Source organism: Spermophilus citellus (assembly GCF_964194105.1).
Source record: "Spermophilus citellus genome assembly, chromosome: 8".
In the NCBI taxonomy this organism is placed as follows: Eukaryota; Metazoa; Chordata; class Mammalia; order Rodentia; family Sciuridae; genus Spermophilus; species Spermophilus citellus.
In genome coordinates, this window is record NC_138189.1 from 2,362,604 (window position 1) to 2,379,811 (window position 17,208).

The window sequence follows — 17,208 nt, forward strand, 5'->3', positions numbered from 1 at the left end:
AAATAAAGGCATTGTGTTGTGTCCATCTACAAAAAAGATACATGGTGCATAGCCCATCAGCCTTTCCCTTCTTTCTCTCTCTCTCTCTTCTCTCTCTCTCTCTCTCTCTCTCTCTCTCTCTCTCTCTCTCTCTCTCCCTCCCCCTCTCCCCCCCTCCCTCCCCCACTCTTTAAAAAATGATATTATGTCATCTATTACTAAAAAAAAATTAAAAATGATTATATGGGAATATTTGAACAATTTTATGTCACTCAACTTGGCAACTTGAATGAAATTGGGTAATTTCCTTGAAAGACTACTGTAGGTATCAAGAAGAAATAGAGCTGGGCATGGTGGCGCATGCCTATAATCCCAGTGGCTGGGGAAGCTGAGACAGGATTGTGGATTCAAAGCCAGCCTCAGCAACAGTGAGGTGCTAAGCAACTCAGTGAGACCCTGCTCTAAATAAAACACAAAATAGGGCTGGGGATGTAGTTCAGTGGTCCAGTGTCCCAGAGTTCAATCCCCAGAACCAAAAAAAAAAAAAAAGAGAAGAAATAAAAAACCTGATTAGCTCTATATCTATTTTATATTTAAAAATCAGTAGTTGATTAGTTGGAAAGAGTATATGAACTTCTTCATCTGTCAATTTTATGAAATCTAAGTGTAGGTAAGTATTTCCAATGAAAATTCAGTGTCTGTATTGAGATATGCCGTAAAAAAGCTTGTTTTATATATCAGTAATTTCATGTTGGCTGCATATTGAAATACTGTTCTGCATTGGATTAGACAAAGGGGAATGAAGGGAAGGGAAGGGAAGGGAGGATAGGAATAGGAAAGACAGTAGAATCAATCAGACATTACTTTCCTGTGTTTATAATGAATACATGTAACATGAGTTACATGTGTAACTCCACATCATGTGCAACTACAATAACAGGAACTATACTCCATGTATGTATGATATGTCAAAATACATTCCACTGTCATGTACAAAGAAAGCAATCCAATACTATTCTGGATGTATTGGGTTAAATGAAATGTTAGAAGAGTCTTGCCTGTGTGCTTTTCATTTTGATGTGACTACACAAAGTGTGAGATCATACTTGGAACTCCTGACAGCTGTGCTGACAGCACTGCTTTGGAGCACAGGGTCTGAATGTTCTAGCTCATCAGAGACCTTCCCTCCATAGCTCTTTGTTCATGGCTGTATTCCTGTAGACAAGGGAAATGTTGCTAAGTGGAAGTCTCAGGCTTGGTCTTGTGTTTTTGTTGATCATAGAATTGAACAGCTGGATGCCTTGCAGCTTGACTGTGCAGTCTTGCTCACCCTTAGACTCATGACTGTCTTCTGCCTGCCAGTAGGAATTACTACTTAGGGATAAAGGGGGAGGAGGCTTTCAGGGAACTTTTTAGGTTGAGTTGCTGGGACATCAATCTGCTTAGTGTTTCAGGAATAACACAAGCCCTTATGTCCTGGGGTTGCTTCCACCCCTGTGTTGGGATACCTGAGTTTCAGGTGCATGGCCCATCAGCCTTTCCCTCCGTAGCTGGGTTTAGTTGGTTGGATCTTTATAGCCTAAACAGTTCACAGTGGCCACACTCCAGTTTTTGTGACAATGGTATCCTGTCTAGTGCTACAGAATCAGTTTGACCATGATCAGATGCATTCTTTTTTTTTTTTTTTTAATTTTATTTATTTATTAGTTTTCTGGCAGACACAACATCTTTGTTTGTATGTGGTGTTGAGGATCGAACCCGGGCCACACGCATGCCAGGCGAGCGCACTACTGCTTGAGCCACATCCCCAGCCCCATGATCAGATGCATTCTACAGTGAAATATGGTTATATTCTGGAGCACATTAAGAGTGAGATGGAAAAGGAAGAGAAGAGATAGATTGTTACACTGATTATCAGAGTAAAGTTACCTTTTGGCAGAGACAGATGGCTTTCTGGGATTTAATGGTCAGAAGCAGTGTCTCTTAAGGTTTTTAAAATAAAACTTCAAAAAAAAATGTGATTTGGATTGCAAGTATATTCTCTTCTTTTGTTAATAAATTATTTTAGAATAGTTTCAGATTTATAGAAACGTTACAAGAGCATAGGAAGTTCCATGTACCCTACATCTAATTAGTTTGGTTGATTAGCATCTTACACTAGTGTGGTGCAGTTTTCACAATTAGTGAGTCAGTTTTGATGCACTGTTAACTGAAGTCCAACTTCATTCAATTTTCCTTAATTTTTATGTAGTCTCCCTTTTCTGTTCCAGAATCCTACCCACGATAACGAATCCTTTACTACGTTTTGTTGCCATGTCTCCTTAGGTTCCTTTTGGTTGTGAAAATTTCTTTTCTTCTTTTACTTAGAAATTCTCCAGAATTTCAGAAACTTCTGGGCATCGCTATGGAACTTTTCCTGCTGTGCAGTGATGATGCGGAGTCAGATGTCAGGATGGTGGCTGACGAATGCCTGAACAAAGTTATCAAAGTAAGAACTGTGGATGTGATCATGGGCCTAGAGAAGACGCCATCAAGTAGTCTCTGTGTCTTAGTGGCCTGTTCTTAGGATATCTGCACTTCTTCCATTCCTGGAGTGTGGTTGTCAGGACACAGATGGGGAGAAAGGAGATTTTGGCATGGAGTAATATAGCCAGGACACCCAAGCTGGCTGGCAGTGGTGCTGGGAAAGACGAGGAGAGAGATGGGCCCCTGACTTGTTCTGTCACTGCTTCCTGATGCAGAGCCTGTGCAGACCCCGCAGCTGTAATCCAGTGTTCCTTTTTTGTTTTCTGCTGCCATGGAAAATTAAAGTCCTTCTTCCATGCACTAATTTTTACTGTATTGCAAAAACTGTCTGTGTTTTTATCCTTCCCTCTTCCTCTTCATGAGTCCCCAACCTGTCCTGTACCACTGATTCCAGACCACCTTTGCCTTTGCCAGTGGGCCTTTTGAATTGTGGGTCCAGAATTAAATGTTGTTCCCACACAGGCTGACCAGCACTGAGGAGGGCTCTTTAACATAGCTCTCTACACTTCTCCAAAAGCTGCTGCCTGATGATGGTGAGGAAGAGCATGTTTCTTGTTCCCCTCTTTGCAGGAATCCTTGCTCATTGGTAGTTCTTCCTCTTTTTTCTTTACCCAGCATTTAGAAAGGACTTTGAGAAGAGGTGCCATCTCTTCTCTGTCCTGGAAGACTGTCTTGCAAGTAATACTTGCTTGAATGGAACCAGGAACTCCAGCTTTCACAGTCATTTCCTTTCCCATTAGGATCTTTGAGTAGAGCTGTTCCTTGATCTCTTCAGAGTCTTTTTTTGCAGAGTAAATTTTACTTTTGCCAAATAGTTATCCTCTCCTTTCCCTCGTGGTCCTGCCTTCCTGAGGAAGGGTTGTCACCCTGTTATTCCTGTCAAGGTACTGAGCATTGTTGCCAGGCTGAGAGCACAGAGAGATCTGCATTAGATCTTTGCTCTGCCACTTCCTAATGGAACAACCGTTATACTTAAAAAATCACTAGTTGCTTAGTTGGAAAGAGTATAACTGACAACATAGCTGTCAGCAGTTCCAAGTGTGATCTCACACTTTGTGTAGTCACATCAAAGCACACAGGCAAGACTCTTCTAACATTTAACCCAATACATCCAGAATAGTATTTCCTTCTTTGTACATGACAGTGGAATGTATTTTGACATATCATACATACGTGGGGTATAATTCCTATTATTGTAGTATATGATGTGGAGTTACACTAGTCTATGTATTCATATATAAATGGGAGCAGACAGAGTTTTTGTAGTGAGTATAGGAGTGTGTGTGTGTGTGTGTGTGTGTGTGTGTGTGTGAACGTGAACTGCCACATACTGGATCCTCAAGGTGGTAAGTATTCTTATGAGTAATGAAATTCTCACACTATTCCCCAGCGAGGTGGAAGGCATTGCTTTCTGTCTTGTGTTACATGTTGCATGGATCCGTGGAATTCTGCTGCCCCAGGAATCATTCCCACCTGGCTGCATACGGTCTCTTGGCTAGCTCAGCTTTTTGTGGTCAGGATGTGGCTTCTCTGTAGCCTGGGTTCTGGCTCCCATTTCCCAGGCAGGCTTTGGGAGATCCCTCTGTTGTCTCTAGTAGTCACTGTGCCTTCCCCCTGCACCTGCTCTTTGTGCCTGTGCTTGCCCCTTGCCTCTTATGATGGCCTGATGGTAAGTTTCACCAGTTCTGTGTGCATGGTACTGTGTCACCCTTTTGCAGGTGGTGTTCCACAACATGTTTGCAGATGTCCTGTTTGAGTTCTGTTTGCTTCTCCAGGCCTAGATACCCTTGGTTTCTTTTCTTTTCTTTTTTTAATTTTTCCCACTGGCAGGACCAGCTGGGCTTTTCCTGATATTTGAATTCTTGGTCTGTGATCCTCAGGGTTAGAAAACCTTAAAAGAGGGCTGTTGCAGGTTCCCTTATTCATGCAAGTCGGGGGCTAGGGGAACAGAACAGAATGACCCCAGATTGCTCTGGTACTGGTTACTGCACACATGGGCTCCATTCCATTTTTTTAAAATATTATTTTTTAATTGTAGATGGATATATATATATATATATATATATATATATATATATATATTTTTTTTTTAACTTTTTTTTTTAATGTGGTGCTGAGGATTGAACCAGTGCTTTACACATGCGAGGCAAGCGCTCTATCACTGAGCTACAACCCCAGCCCTGGGCACTGTTCCATTTTAAGACTGTCTTGCTTAGAGTCTACTGCCAGAACTGCTGGTTACAGTGACTTGATGTCTGCAAGCAAGAGCCCTGGCTTGTAGCTTTAGGTTCCGCTTCTTTTTGCCTCTCTTCTTTTCCATTCTTTCTTCTAGTTTCAGTCTCCCAGTGCAGAGATTCCAGATTCTTGTGGTACACCTCTGAACATAAGATAAGCTCAGTCTCTCTTATTCTCTTCCTTTTGCTTAAAGTTGGCTTCTCAGATTTCTGCCTTCTAAAATACTGTAGTCATCAGGTTCCCATGGCACAAAGTGGGGTCAGGGTCCAGCTAGACTTGCTTTTACTGTGGCAGAGGAAGGGCAGGCTGGGAGAATATAGGTGGCCCCAGGCAGGTCTGAGGGATGGGCAGGAATGCAGGAATGGTCACCTACCAGTCAGATCCTGGACCTTTGTCTCCTCTTGAGAATTGTTGTATACATTTCCTAAGGATCAGATTGTAGCCTAAGAACTTTGGAACATTTTGCTTGTCATTTCTGTAGAAAATGTATTGGGGTCTGACATAGCCTGTCAGTGAAGCATGTGTGTCCAGAAGTAACGTGATATGTGGTATGAAGTCCGTATTTACAAGGACTGAGCAAAACACCAGATAGTCAGAAGGCAGAGTGATGCTCTCTGTCTAGGGAGAAGAGGGACCTCTTGGAGGCAGTAAGGACCTTCTTCCCCTGTGCAGTGTCCTTCCCTCAGAAGGAGGATGGACTCTTCTCATGCTGTGGAGAGTGGGGCCCCTGAAGGGTCAGTTCCAGGAGTTCATACTTTGATGGGGAATGAGGAGCTCTTGAAGATCTTTGACACAGTCAGTGGAGGGCATTTGGTTTTTTGGTACCAGTTATTGAACCAGGGATGCTTAACCACTGAGCCATATCCTCAGCCTTTTTTTTTTTTTTTTTTTTTAATAATTTAGAGACAGTATCTTGCTAAGTTCCTTTAGGGCCTGGTTAAATTGCTGAGGCTGGCTTTGAACTTGCAATCCTCCTGAGCTACTGGGATTTGCCAGCTTGTGCCATTGTGCCTGGCCAGAGTAGGGCTTTGTGTTGGAAGCAGGACCTGGTGAGGAGTAGAGAGAGGCCTGGTAGAGAGAACCAAACAAGGATCCTTGCCTGCACAGTCCAGAAGAATAGGGCCCAAGCTCCGGTGGTGGCACTGGGGCCAGGACCAGGAGGCAGCCAGGCTGTGGGCTGGGTCTGGCCATGAGCATGGAAGCAGGTGTGATGGAGGATGAAGCACAGGTGGGCTGCATCACTGCTCTGAGGAGAGTTGAATTTAGTTTTTTCTTGTTATAAGTTTGATATTGGGTTACAAAGCATTTATGAAGCTAACTCAAGCTTTGCTAAGGCTTCTGATTAGTTTGAGAAATTGTGTTTTAATATATTTGTCTAGTTTGGTTTGCTCATTTAAAGACTTCCAGAATGAACTGCGACAGTAGAATCGGGATTGTAAAGTTTCCTGCGTCAGTGGAATCAGGATTTTAAAGTTTCTGAGCCATTGTAATACTTCAGAATCAGTCTCCTAAAGTGTGCCCCTGCTTTTGAATGTCAAGTTTGCTGGCCTAGTGGGTGAACCCCACTAGGACCAGCTTTGTCACTGGACATGAGGCGCTCTGCAGCACTGTGAGAAAGGGCTTGTTCCAGTCTCGACTCTCAGTAGGCCAGCATTTGCAGTGCCATTTTAGAAGAGAAGGTTTCCAGGGTGAGGGTGGGGCAGCCCTTCTCTGTTTGGGACTTCATGCCATCAGCCATGGTTAGAGGTTCAAGTGGGCACGTGGACATAATTGCTGGTTTTGTCCTGAAGTGAGCAGGGACTCGTAAGAAATGAGCTGCGAGGACCATGAGGCTCCTTGTTGGCACTGGGGTTGGGGGCCAATGAACATCCCAGCCAGCAAGTGAGGAGGCCAGGCCTGCAGGAAGGATGTTTCTGTTCCAGAAACTGTTTCCCACCACAGCGAGGGGCTGAGATCCTACAGCATGCCCTCAGCCCCCCATCCCTGCAAACTTCCCAGGGTGCCCATCACCTGGGCTGTTGTTATCTGACAGAATGTAAAGAATGAAGGTTTCCTGTGAGAACTGTGAGAACTTTGATTTATTTTAGTTTTGATATTATGTAGTATATCTAGTGTTTTCAGTAATGTCCTGTGTGAATTTGCTTTTTTTTTTTTGTTTGTTTTTTAGTACCAGAGATTGCACCCAGGGGTGCTTAATCACTGAGCCACATCCCCAGCCCTTTTTTGTATTTTATTTAGAGACAGGGTCTCGCTGAGTTTCTTAGGGCCTCACTAAGTTGTTGAGAGCTGGCTTTGAACTCAAGATCCTCCTGCCTCAGTCTCCTGAGCTGCTGGGATTACAGGCGGATTACAGGCAAGCACCAGCACGCCTGGCATGAATTTGCTTCTTAGTGAATAGCTTCCTAATGTAGTTCTTATTATATTTTACATTGTCCCCAAATTAAAATTTTGGTTGCTTTTAGCTTTGTTTAGAACTGTAAATGGACTGTCTTCTATGAGCAAATCTCTTTGTGTTTCCTTGTAGGCTTTGATGGATTCTAATCTTCCAAGGCTACAGTTAGAACTCTATAAAGAAATTAAAAAGGTGAGCCCTTACTTTCCATTCTTAAAAAGATGGTACTATTTCACTGTTCTGAGCAGGATTATGTGAATTTTTATATTTTAGTTAATAAGTAAAATTGTTAGGAGGAAATATTGTTTGGTAAGGTAGATTTTATTGTCCAAAAGCTTACTCTTAATTTTTGTTAGATGAGATAGGACTTTAAAATGGCAATTTGGTTTTTGATATTTTTATAATTGAAGCCCACTGGACCTCAGAATCTTAGAAGCAGTTACCAAAAGTTTTACACATCTATCTGGCCTTTTCTTTAAACACGGAAAGTAACAATGAAAGTGTATGCTTTGCTTATATGCAGCCCTCTTGGTGACTAGTACATGTGGCTCTTAAATGTAGCATGTCCCTCCTTAAACCCATGCAGAATGGTGCCTCTCGAAGCCTGCGTGCTGCCCTGTGGAGATTTGCAGAGCTGGCTCACCTGGTTCGGCCTCAGAAATGCAGGTAAGTTGTACCTCTCTGGGTTATGTTTGTCACTATTTTTGGTGGGTGGCTAGCTTTTGCTGATCTGTTGTCCCAGCTCACGTGACCCTTCTTCAGAGGTCTCCCTTTCCAGTCTCTCTGAAATGGCCCACTTCTGCACCTCTAAATTGCAGTCAGCAATTGGCCAGCTTGTTCTTGCATGCTATAGTAGTACACTCTTGGTTTCCTGTCCCATCCTTCCTCAAGAGAGAATTAAGAGGTATGTGGTCTAGGGTAGCAGTGGTCTTCCCATCTGTTCTCTGCTGCAGTCCCAAACCAGTGATGGGATCTGCACATAGTAGTTGCTCACCAACCTCATTGTTACCAAGTGTAAGAGTCATAGAAAAGTAGGCTTTGTCTGTTTTGTGGATTCAAAGATGGGCGTTAAACTGTGCGTGACGTCCTGACCAGTGAAACAGTTCTGATAGTTGATTGAGAGAGCACAAGCACCACTTTTGTCATTTCTTCTCCTTAACCCACAAGACCTTCAGATGTCCCGGAGACCCTTGGCTTCACCCTGGGTGACTATAGAGTGGCCTAAACTCCCACCGTTAATAGGAACAATGATATATTTCATCGAGGTTGAGTTTCAGTAAGAATCTCATGTGGCTGCAGAGGTACAGTCAATAAGGACATTTCTTTTTACAAAATCCTTTTCCTTTTACTGTCCATTTTGTCCAGGGCCTGGGGCCTGCTAAACATGCTGTACCACTGAGCTACTCTCTAAACCCAGCTATCTTTATTTTGAAATTATTTTGTTGTATTTCTGAAGCAATGCATTGCAGTTTCACCACATAGCAACCAAAAGTGATCTTAAAAATACAAAATTGTGCTAACATTTCTTTTGTGAAACTCTTTTACTCATTGCCCAGTGCTGTTCAGATAAAATCCAGAGTCCTCACCCTGGCCTAGACAGTGTGGCCCCCACTGGCCCTGTCATTACAGTGTTGACTCACTGGCCTGGTTTTAGTTCTTCCATCAAGTCAGGTTGTCTTATATATCCCCAGAGTCCCCTGCTGTTTCTGTTTAGAAGTCCCTGCCTCAGTGCTCTGGCACTGCATACTGCCTGTCGCAGCCACGCCCCTGCAGGCACCTGGGCATCTTCTACCCCTCGTGGCCAAGAATCTGTTCAGTGAAGTTTTCTAGCCTTATCTGTCAGTTCTGTGACTCACTCCTTATACCTTACATGTTCTGTTTTTCCCTCTAGAGGGCCAGACCATATCTTGAAGCCCTCATTTAGTTTGAATAATTATTTCAAGTTTGTCATGCTCCTATTTCAAGAAAGCTTTATTCAGCAGGGCAAGTTGATGCCCATCTTTAACTTGGGAGGCCAAGGCAGGAGGATTATAAGTTTGAGACCAGCCTGGGAACTTAGCAAGACCCTGTCTCAAAATATAAAATGGAAAGGGCTGAGGTGTAGTTCAGTGGTTGAGCAGCCCACAGTTCAGTCCCCAGTATTGCAAGAAAAAAAATAATTACTTCTAAAAATTTTTGTTTTCAGTGTTTGTTTATACTATTGATTGTTTTCCAGTTAAAACTCATGGTATTTTAACAACTATTGTAATCTATTGCAAATGATTTTTAAACCTAGCTTCTTTTTTTTTTTTTTTTTTTTTTTAAAGAGAGAGTGAGAGAGGAGAGAGTTAGAGAGGAGAGAGAGAGAGAATTTTTTTTTTAATATTTATTTTTTAGTTCTCGGCGGACTCAACATCTTTGTTGGTATGTGGTGCTGAGGATCGAACCCGGGCCGCCCGCATGCCAGGCGAGCGCGCTACCGCTTGAGCCACATCCCCTGCCCAAAACCTAGCTTCTTATAGTCCTTTGTGACCATGGGAAAGATGGAGGACAGTTGAACCTCATCTGTGGTTAGACTTCCTGTTCCTTTAGCTGAGCTTTGTATAATCTCCATTAAGGACCATTTTGCTGATAAAACTGGGTTTTTGCTAACAGGGAACTGATTGCTTCTATTTCTTGTTAGAGAACACCTGAATAATGACACATTATTTTGTGTACACAGGCCTTACCTGGTGAACCTCCTGCCATGCCTGACTCGAACAAGCAAGAGACCTGAGGAATCAGTACAGGAAACCTTGGCTGCAGCTGTTCCCAAAATCATGGCTTCTTTTGGCAACTTTGCAAATGACAATGAAATCAAGGTCTGATTGCACCTCTGGGCACACATGTGCTAATGACACAGGGAAGGAGTCTTTCAGGGCTCAGGATTTTTGGACAGGCTGTCACTTGAGAGGATTTCTTGGTTGTATTATGCTTCCTAATTCAGCTACCACCATTTGTGTCATTTTGAGGCACCCCAAAAGCTTTTTTTCACTCTTACTTTCCTATCACGGGGTGAAGAGTTGAATAGGGAGATGGCCTATAGATAAATTCCAAAGGTATTTTTCTAGAGCAGATTGTTTTTTGGCATACTGAATTGGCTCCTTAACCTAGCTGAGGAAAGAAACGGATGATACCAAGTTTGCAGGTAGGAGAGCTTGCTGTGTGCCCTGTGAATGTATGAGTGCCCAGCAGCTGCCAGGGCTTACTTGGCTTCCTGTTTATGCTTTATCCTAACAAGCAACCTAAGTCCTGCTTTAGTATTTCCTTCATAACATCCGGAGGTTGTGATTATGTCACACGTTTTGCAGATTGCAGGATTTTAGGCCTTCTCCATTTTTGTGGTCAAGTCCTGGGATTGAGTTGTCTTCCAGGGAGGTCATGGAATGCAGAGGTGAGAGCACTGCTCTGGGGATTAGACTGGAACTAGAATTCTGCCCTGTTGACCATCTCTTTCCCTTTACACAAATTACCCAATAGCTCTTCACTTGTCCCTGTACTCTTCTGAAAAGCAGGACATGAAGGCCATTCTGGGAGTGCAGGAACTGTATGCATGTGGAATATAGTATAGGACCAGGCCTCTAGGAAGTGCTCAGGTGTTAGCTGAGACTGCTGTCATTAGCTGTGTGACCTTGGGTAAATTATTCAACTTCTCGTGGTTTTTTTCTGAGCTTTTTTTTTTTTTTTTTTTTTTTTTTAAGAGAGAGAGAGAGAATTTTTTGATTTTTATTTTTTAGTTTTTGGCAGACACAACATCTTTGTTTGTATGTGGTGCTGAGGATTGAACCCGGGCCGCACGCATGCCAGGCGAGCGCGCTACCGCTTGAGCCACATACCCAGCCCCTTCTCTGAGCTTTTGAAGTTTTTTTTTTTTTTTTTTTTTTAATTTTTAAAATTGATTCATTATAGCTATACATAATAGTGGGATTTGTTGTTACATATTCATACATGCAACAACATAATTTGTTAAAGTTTCATTTCCAGTACCCCCCTTTGAAGTTTTCTTGTTAATACTAAGGTAATATTAAAAACCAGTTTCATAGGCTTTTGAAATAATGAAGGGAGATTATGAATATAAAGAATTTAGTAATTGAATTATGCTCAATGGTAGCTACCACTGCTGTTATTTTATTCTCCCTCTTTGGGTTGGGGGCAGATGCTCCTGGGAAGTCTCAGGACTTGAGAACTGCACATCCCCAGTGTGCCCACCAGTCATGGGGGTCCTCTTGTGGACAATCACCTCTTGGATAACTCTGACAGGGCAAAGAAACCAGGCAGATGGTGGATATTTTGGTAGTTCTTCTAATCCTATAACTTAGTTTACCATTTAAGTAAGATGATGCTAACCTTTTTGTTGTTGTTGTTTGTTTTTATATAGAGTTGCTACTGATTTAACTTCTTCCTATTTATTCCCCTGTCCCTTTACCCATTTATGTTTGTTCAAAAAACATAATCCAGGATTATTAAAAGGATTATAAATAAATAAAGACACTAGTCCCTCTACTTCTCCTAATCCTGTGTCTCAGAGGCAGCCACAACTCTTTGTTTCTTCTGGTGTTTACCTCCGCATTTCTTTTTCTTTTTTTTTTTTTTTTTTTTAAAGATAGAGTGAGAGGAGAGAGAGAGAGAGAGAGAGAGAATTTTTTAATATTTATTTTTTAGTTATTGGCGGACACAATATCTTTGTTGGTATGTGGTGCTGAGGATCGAACCCAGGCCGCACGCATGCCAGGCGAGCGCGCTACCACTTGAGCCACATCCCCAGCCCCTTACCTCCGCATTTCTAAACAACATGCTTAGACTGTTATTTTTGGATTTTAAAATTTTAGACACTTTTTACTTTAGAAGAGATGAATTTAGTCCTAATCCTTCTCCTCTCTTTTTACTAACATTATATCAGTATTCAGTGTATACATTATTATGTCCAAGTAAATAGTCACAGCTGGTTAGGTATGATTATATCTCTTTGTACAGCTTTTTGTTTTTCTAGAGTTAGTAGTTGCTTCTTTTTTTTTAATATTTATTTTTTTAGTTGTAGTTGGACACAGTACCTTTATTCCATTCAGTTATTATTTTTTTGTGGTGCTAAGGATTGAACCCAGGGCCCTGCACATGCTAGGCGAGCACTCTACCGCTGAGCCACAATCCCAGCCCCAGTAGTTGCTTCTTTTTCACTTATATTCACTGGCCATTTACATCATTTTACACCTTCTGATGGCTTTGTAAGATGCATCTCAGTACAGCTTTCTACATGATAGGTAGTTTATTGGATCCTTTTTACCTCAGTACACTTGTCTTAGATTTCTCAGCTTTCCTTAGTCTGGATAGATGCTCATTAAGTCTGTTGCCAGATCAGTTCTTGGGCCTGTCTTTGCCCTGGAAATTGCCTTACTGCTCTCTTATTGATGCCTGATACTTGGATGGCATATCTATTTTTTGTGTGAGTGTGTGTGGCACTTGTGATTGAGCCATGGATGCCATGTCTTTATCTCCCCTGTTTTGGTAGAGCACATCCTCTAGTAGCTTCCTTAGAGGGATGAATGGGAGGAATATTTTTCATTCCTATAAATGCCTTTATCTCTCTTGGTTGGGTATAGCATTTTGGAATGGAAGTCATTTTTCCTCAGGAATGTGAAGTCTTTGTCCTATCGTCTTGCAGTCCACAGCATGGTTATGGGAAGTTCCCTGACCTGATGCCTTAATCTTTGAAAGCTTTTCATTTTGGGGAGGTGGGTTGCTGGGTACTTGGTAGGCCTTTAATTTGGAAATATGTCTTTAAATTCTAGGAGATTCCTTTACGTTTGCTGGGCGGGTGCACCAGGAGCACTTAACCACTGAGCCACATCCTCAGCCCTTTTCATATTTCATTTAGAGTCAGGGTCTTACTGAATTGCTGGGGCTGTCTTTGAACTTGTGATCCTCCTGCCTCAGCCTCTTGAGTCACTGGGATCACAGTATGCCATTGCTTCTGGCTTCTCTTGGAGTTCTGTTTCTTGGATGTATAAGGAAAGAACTGAATGAAGGAAATAGAGAGGAGGCGGATCAATAGCAACACAGGTTTATTTGGGACAGACCAGCAGAGGAGGGCCCAGTGGAGACTGAGACCCATCTGGAGTAGTTATAGAGACCTGAGGGAAGGGGGAACTTTTGCAGTTACGCCATTGCTAGGGAAGAGTCCTTGTAGTCATTACCTCTATTCTTCGAGGTGGTCACTATTCCATGATGAACCAGGTATTTTCATGATTCCAGCCCCAGATAGCAATTTCCTTTCTTTGCATTATGATGGAATATTATTTAGGTCAGGCTGAGTCAGAGTGACTGTGAGGTGACTCTTGTTCTAGGATGGAGGATATGTTTCAAAATGCCTGTATCAAATTCTTCCTGACAGTGTGCACTTGCTTTTTTGGGGAGCCTTCATAACTTTCCACTCAACCTCCAGAAAAGCTTGTGTCTGACCTTCTTCCTATGTTCTGGGTCAGCCAGTTACCACTTGTTACTTTCTACCTTCTAAAGATTGTTGGCACCTGTGCTCTTCTTTCTGCCCTTATAAATGTATTCTTTAAAAAACTTCTTTACTTGATTCTTGTGGGGTTTCTGGGTAGTGGAGGTTCATGTTAGATCAGAAGTCTCCTAGGCTGTGGTGGGTGCATTTTTACTCTCAGGATTACCAAATACTCAGAGTTCTTGACTTTGGATTTTTTACCCCTGGATATACAAAGTAAAAGTAGAACAGTGTGCAAATCAATAAGTGTAGCCCTTGATGAATAATTACAAAATGAACTTAATAGTAGCCAGCACCCAGGTCAGAAAACAGAATCTTATATGCATACTGGAAACCCCCTGTGCTTTCTCCCTGTTTCTTTCCTTTCTCCTCAGAGATAGTCCTGGCTTCTAATGCCAGAGTGAGTCTGTTTTTAAATTCTATATATGCAGAATTTATATATTTATATATAAATTTTATATAGCATGTGTTCTTTTTGTCCATCTCCTCTGTGCACGTTCAGCTTGAGAGTCTGCTGTGTTGTCGTGTGTGTTAGCAGTTCGAGTGGTTTCCTAGGTGTGGGCATTCTGTTGTGTGCATGAGCCTCAGCTTGTCCATTTTGTTGTAACTGGACGTTTGTGTTATTTCTCGCATCCGCCTACACTGCTGTTAGCATTCTTACATGTTTTTGGAGCACATGTGTCATTTTCTGTTGGGGCTCCCTGGAGGTGGAGTTGCTAGGGTTGCAGGGCACATTTAGCTGCAGTGGATACCACTGAGCTGCCCTCCTCAGCGGTCACAGTTTATTCCAGGTGCTCTGTACGGCAGTTGTCAGTAGTTTAGTTTATTTTTTTTGGGGGGGGGTACCAGGGATTGTATTCAGGGGCACTCAACTACTGAGCACCATCCCCAGCCCTATTTTATATTTTATGTAGAGGCAGGGTCTCACGATTGCTTAGCGCCTCATTTTTGCTGAGGCTGGCTTTGAACTCAAATCTTCCTCCTGGATCCTTCTGCCTTAGTCTCTCGGGCTGCTAGGATTATAGGCATGCACCACTGTGCCTGGCATTCAGTTAGTTCTCTCTTTCTTTCTTTCTTTCTTTCTTTCTTTCTTTCTTTCTTTCTTTCTTTCTTTCTTTCGTTCTTTGGTTCTTTCGTTCTTTCTTTTAAAAGCCTTTCCTTTTTTTTTTGTAGTTGTAGATGGACAGAATTTATTCATTTTATTTGTTTATTTTTAATGTGGTGCTAAGGATTGAACCCAGTGCCTCACATGCAAAGTAAGCGCTCTCTGGCAGTCATTTAGTTCTGAACACTGATTATTCTGATATCACATTGTAGTTGTAATTGCCATTTCCAGTCCCTAAGTATTCTTTTTTTTTTTTTTAAGATGGACCCACCATCTTTATTTATTTTATTTATTTTTATGTGGTGCTGAGGATCCTAAATACTCTTGACTCTAAAGTTTAATGATTTATGCATCTTTTCCCTTTTGAAGTACTCTAGGAAATATGTCATGGATGCGTTTTGAAAAGTGGAGCCCTCCATGTAGCACATACCCTTCCACTATTCTGAGAATTACTTAAGCCTAGTTTAACACCTCCTTTCAGCTAGAATGTTCTTGGGATTGTAGAGGTTTAGTTGTTAGAAGTCCCCTTGGAGCTCTCAGGTCAGATTTTATTTATTTATTTATTTTAGATTTTATTATGTCTTATCCAAAACTGTTTAGTTTCACAGTGGACTGGCTATTCATAATAGTGCTTAGTGTTCCTTGTGCTTAGAAATTTGGATTAATGTAGAATGATTGTTAGTTTACTTTTTCAATAATGTGCATGTGCACGTTTTCAAAGGAGTTCTTTTAAGATGTCAATATCTTGTCTTGCAGCTAAAAATGTTTGTCAGAGTTGATGGATTCTCTACATGATGTCCAGGGGGAAATGGCAGGCTACATACTATTAGGGGTTTCCATGGTGGGAGACTAGTCCTTTGCTTCTCAAGTCCTAGAGTCTAATCCAGAAGTCACTGAAGCTTGATAAGCCTCTGAGAACCAGTTTATGCAACCTCACTTTTGAGGAGACCCTTATAATCCACTGCTAGTGGATGCATCTATGCTGTTTGCCTGGGTATTGCCCTGATGAATCCCTGCTCAGGATCAGTTGGACTCCATGCAGACCCAGTGCTGAGCTGTCATTCCTGAGAGCAAAATGAGTTTTGTTGTTGTTGTTTTTGGTGGTGCTGGGAATGGAACCCAGGGCTTCATACATGCTAGGCTCTTCCATTGTGTCACACCTAGCTCTGGGAATGGATATTCTTTTTTTTATAATCTTCATTTTATACATTTATTTTTATGTGGTGCTGAGGATCGAACCCAGTGCTTCACACATGCTAGGTGAGTGCTCTACCACTGAGCTGCAATCCCAGCCTATGTGAATGAATATTCTTAAGTAACTTGGTCCCCACATGAATGCAGCTCTAGGTGGTCATTTTTTTTAAATAGTTGTAGATGGACAGAATGTCTTTATTTTATTTGTTTATTTTTATGTGGTGCTAAGGATTGAACCCAGTGCCTCACACATGCTAGGCAAGCGCTCTGCTGCTGAACTACAGCCCCAGCTCCTCTTTGTCATTCTTTGGAGAGTTTTTGTCAAGACTTAATTGGTTGAACTTATTGCCCTTCTCCTTAGTCTTATCCTGGACGTCTAGTGAGAATGCCTTGGTTCTTGATTTCTTGGGACAGCTGTGGGTACTATGCTATTGCAGCCAGTCAGGTTACAAATGTTTCCCCTTTGCAGACACACCAACCTGACAACACCTTCTAGCACTTTTCCAGGTGTCTCTTAGTCCAGGGCATTGTTATAGTATCTAGTTGTCTTTTTTTCCTTTATTTCAGAGTTGTTGATTTTTTTTCACTTTATTTTTTTTAATTTTTATTGTTGGTTGTTCAAAACATTACATAGTTCTTGATATATCATATTTCACACTTTGATTCAAGTGGGTTATGAACTCCCATTTTTACCCCGTATACAGATTGCAGAATCACATCAGTTACACTTCCACTGATTTACATATTGCCATACTAGTGTCTGTTGTATTCTGCTGCCTTTCCTATCCTCTACTATCCCCCCTCCCCTCCCCTCCCCTCCCCTCCCCTCTTCTCTCTCTATCCCCTCTACTGTAATTCATTTCTCCCCCTTGTATTATTTTTCCCTTTCCCCTCACTTCCTCTTGTATGTAATTTTGTATAACCCTGAGGGTCTCCTTCCATTTCCATGCAATTTCCCTTTGCCTAAATAATGTGAATACATATTTTCTGGAATCTGAGGCCTCTGCCGTCAGAGAGAGAATATAGATGCTGAGTCAAGTCACTAGTATAGTTTATGTTTGTAAATTGCTCTTAACTCTCTCAAGCTTGGAGTTCTTCCATTCAGCTATTGGGAACGTTTTAATTATTTATTATTTGTACTCTGCAAGAATTTGAAGCTCCTAGTTCTTTTTTATTTTTGTTTTTGTTTTTTTTTTTTTTTTTTTTTGCAGTTCTGGAGATCAAACCCAGGGCCTTGCACAAGCAAGGCAAGCACTC

The 17,208-nt window shown here is 41.8% G+C and overlaps 1 protein-coding gene across 2 annotated transcripts in view; it reads left to right on the forward strand.

Annotated features, from left to right (window-relative positions):
* Positions 1–17,208, forward strand: part of HTT (huntingtin) — a 145,896-nt gene that overhangs the window by 33,502 nt on the left and 95,186 nt on the right. For both annotated transcript variants that reach the window (XR_014023355.1, XM_081304714.1), the window contains exons 3-6: positions 2,347–2,467; positions 7,265–7,324; positions 7,719–7,798; positions 9,834–9,972. Coding sequence is in view for 1 of the 2 variants with exons in the window: in XM_081304714.1 (XP_081160840.1) it covers positions 2,347–2,467; positions 7,265–7,324; positions 7,719–7,798; positions 9,834–9,972 (400 nt within the window). In the remaining variant the exon portion in view is untranslated. The remainder of the gene's footprint in view (positions 1–2,346; positions 2,468–7,264; positions 7,325–7,718; positions 7,799–9,833; positions 9,973–17,208) is intronic.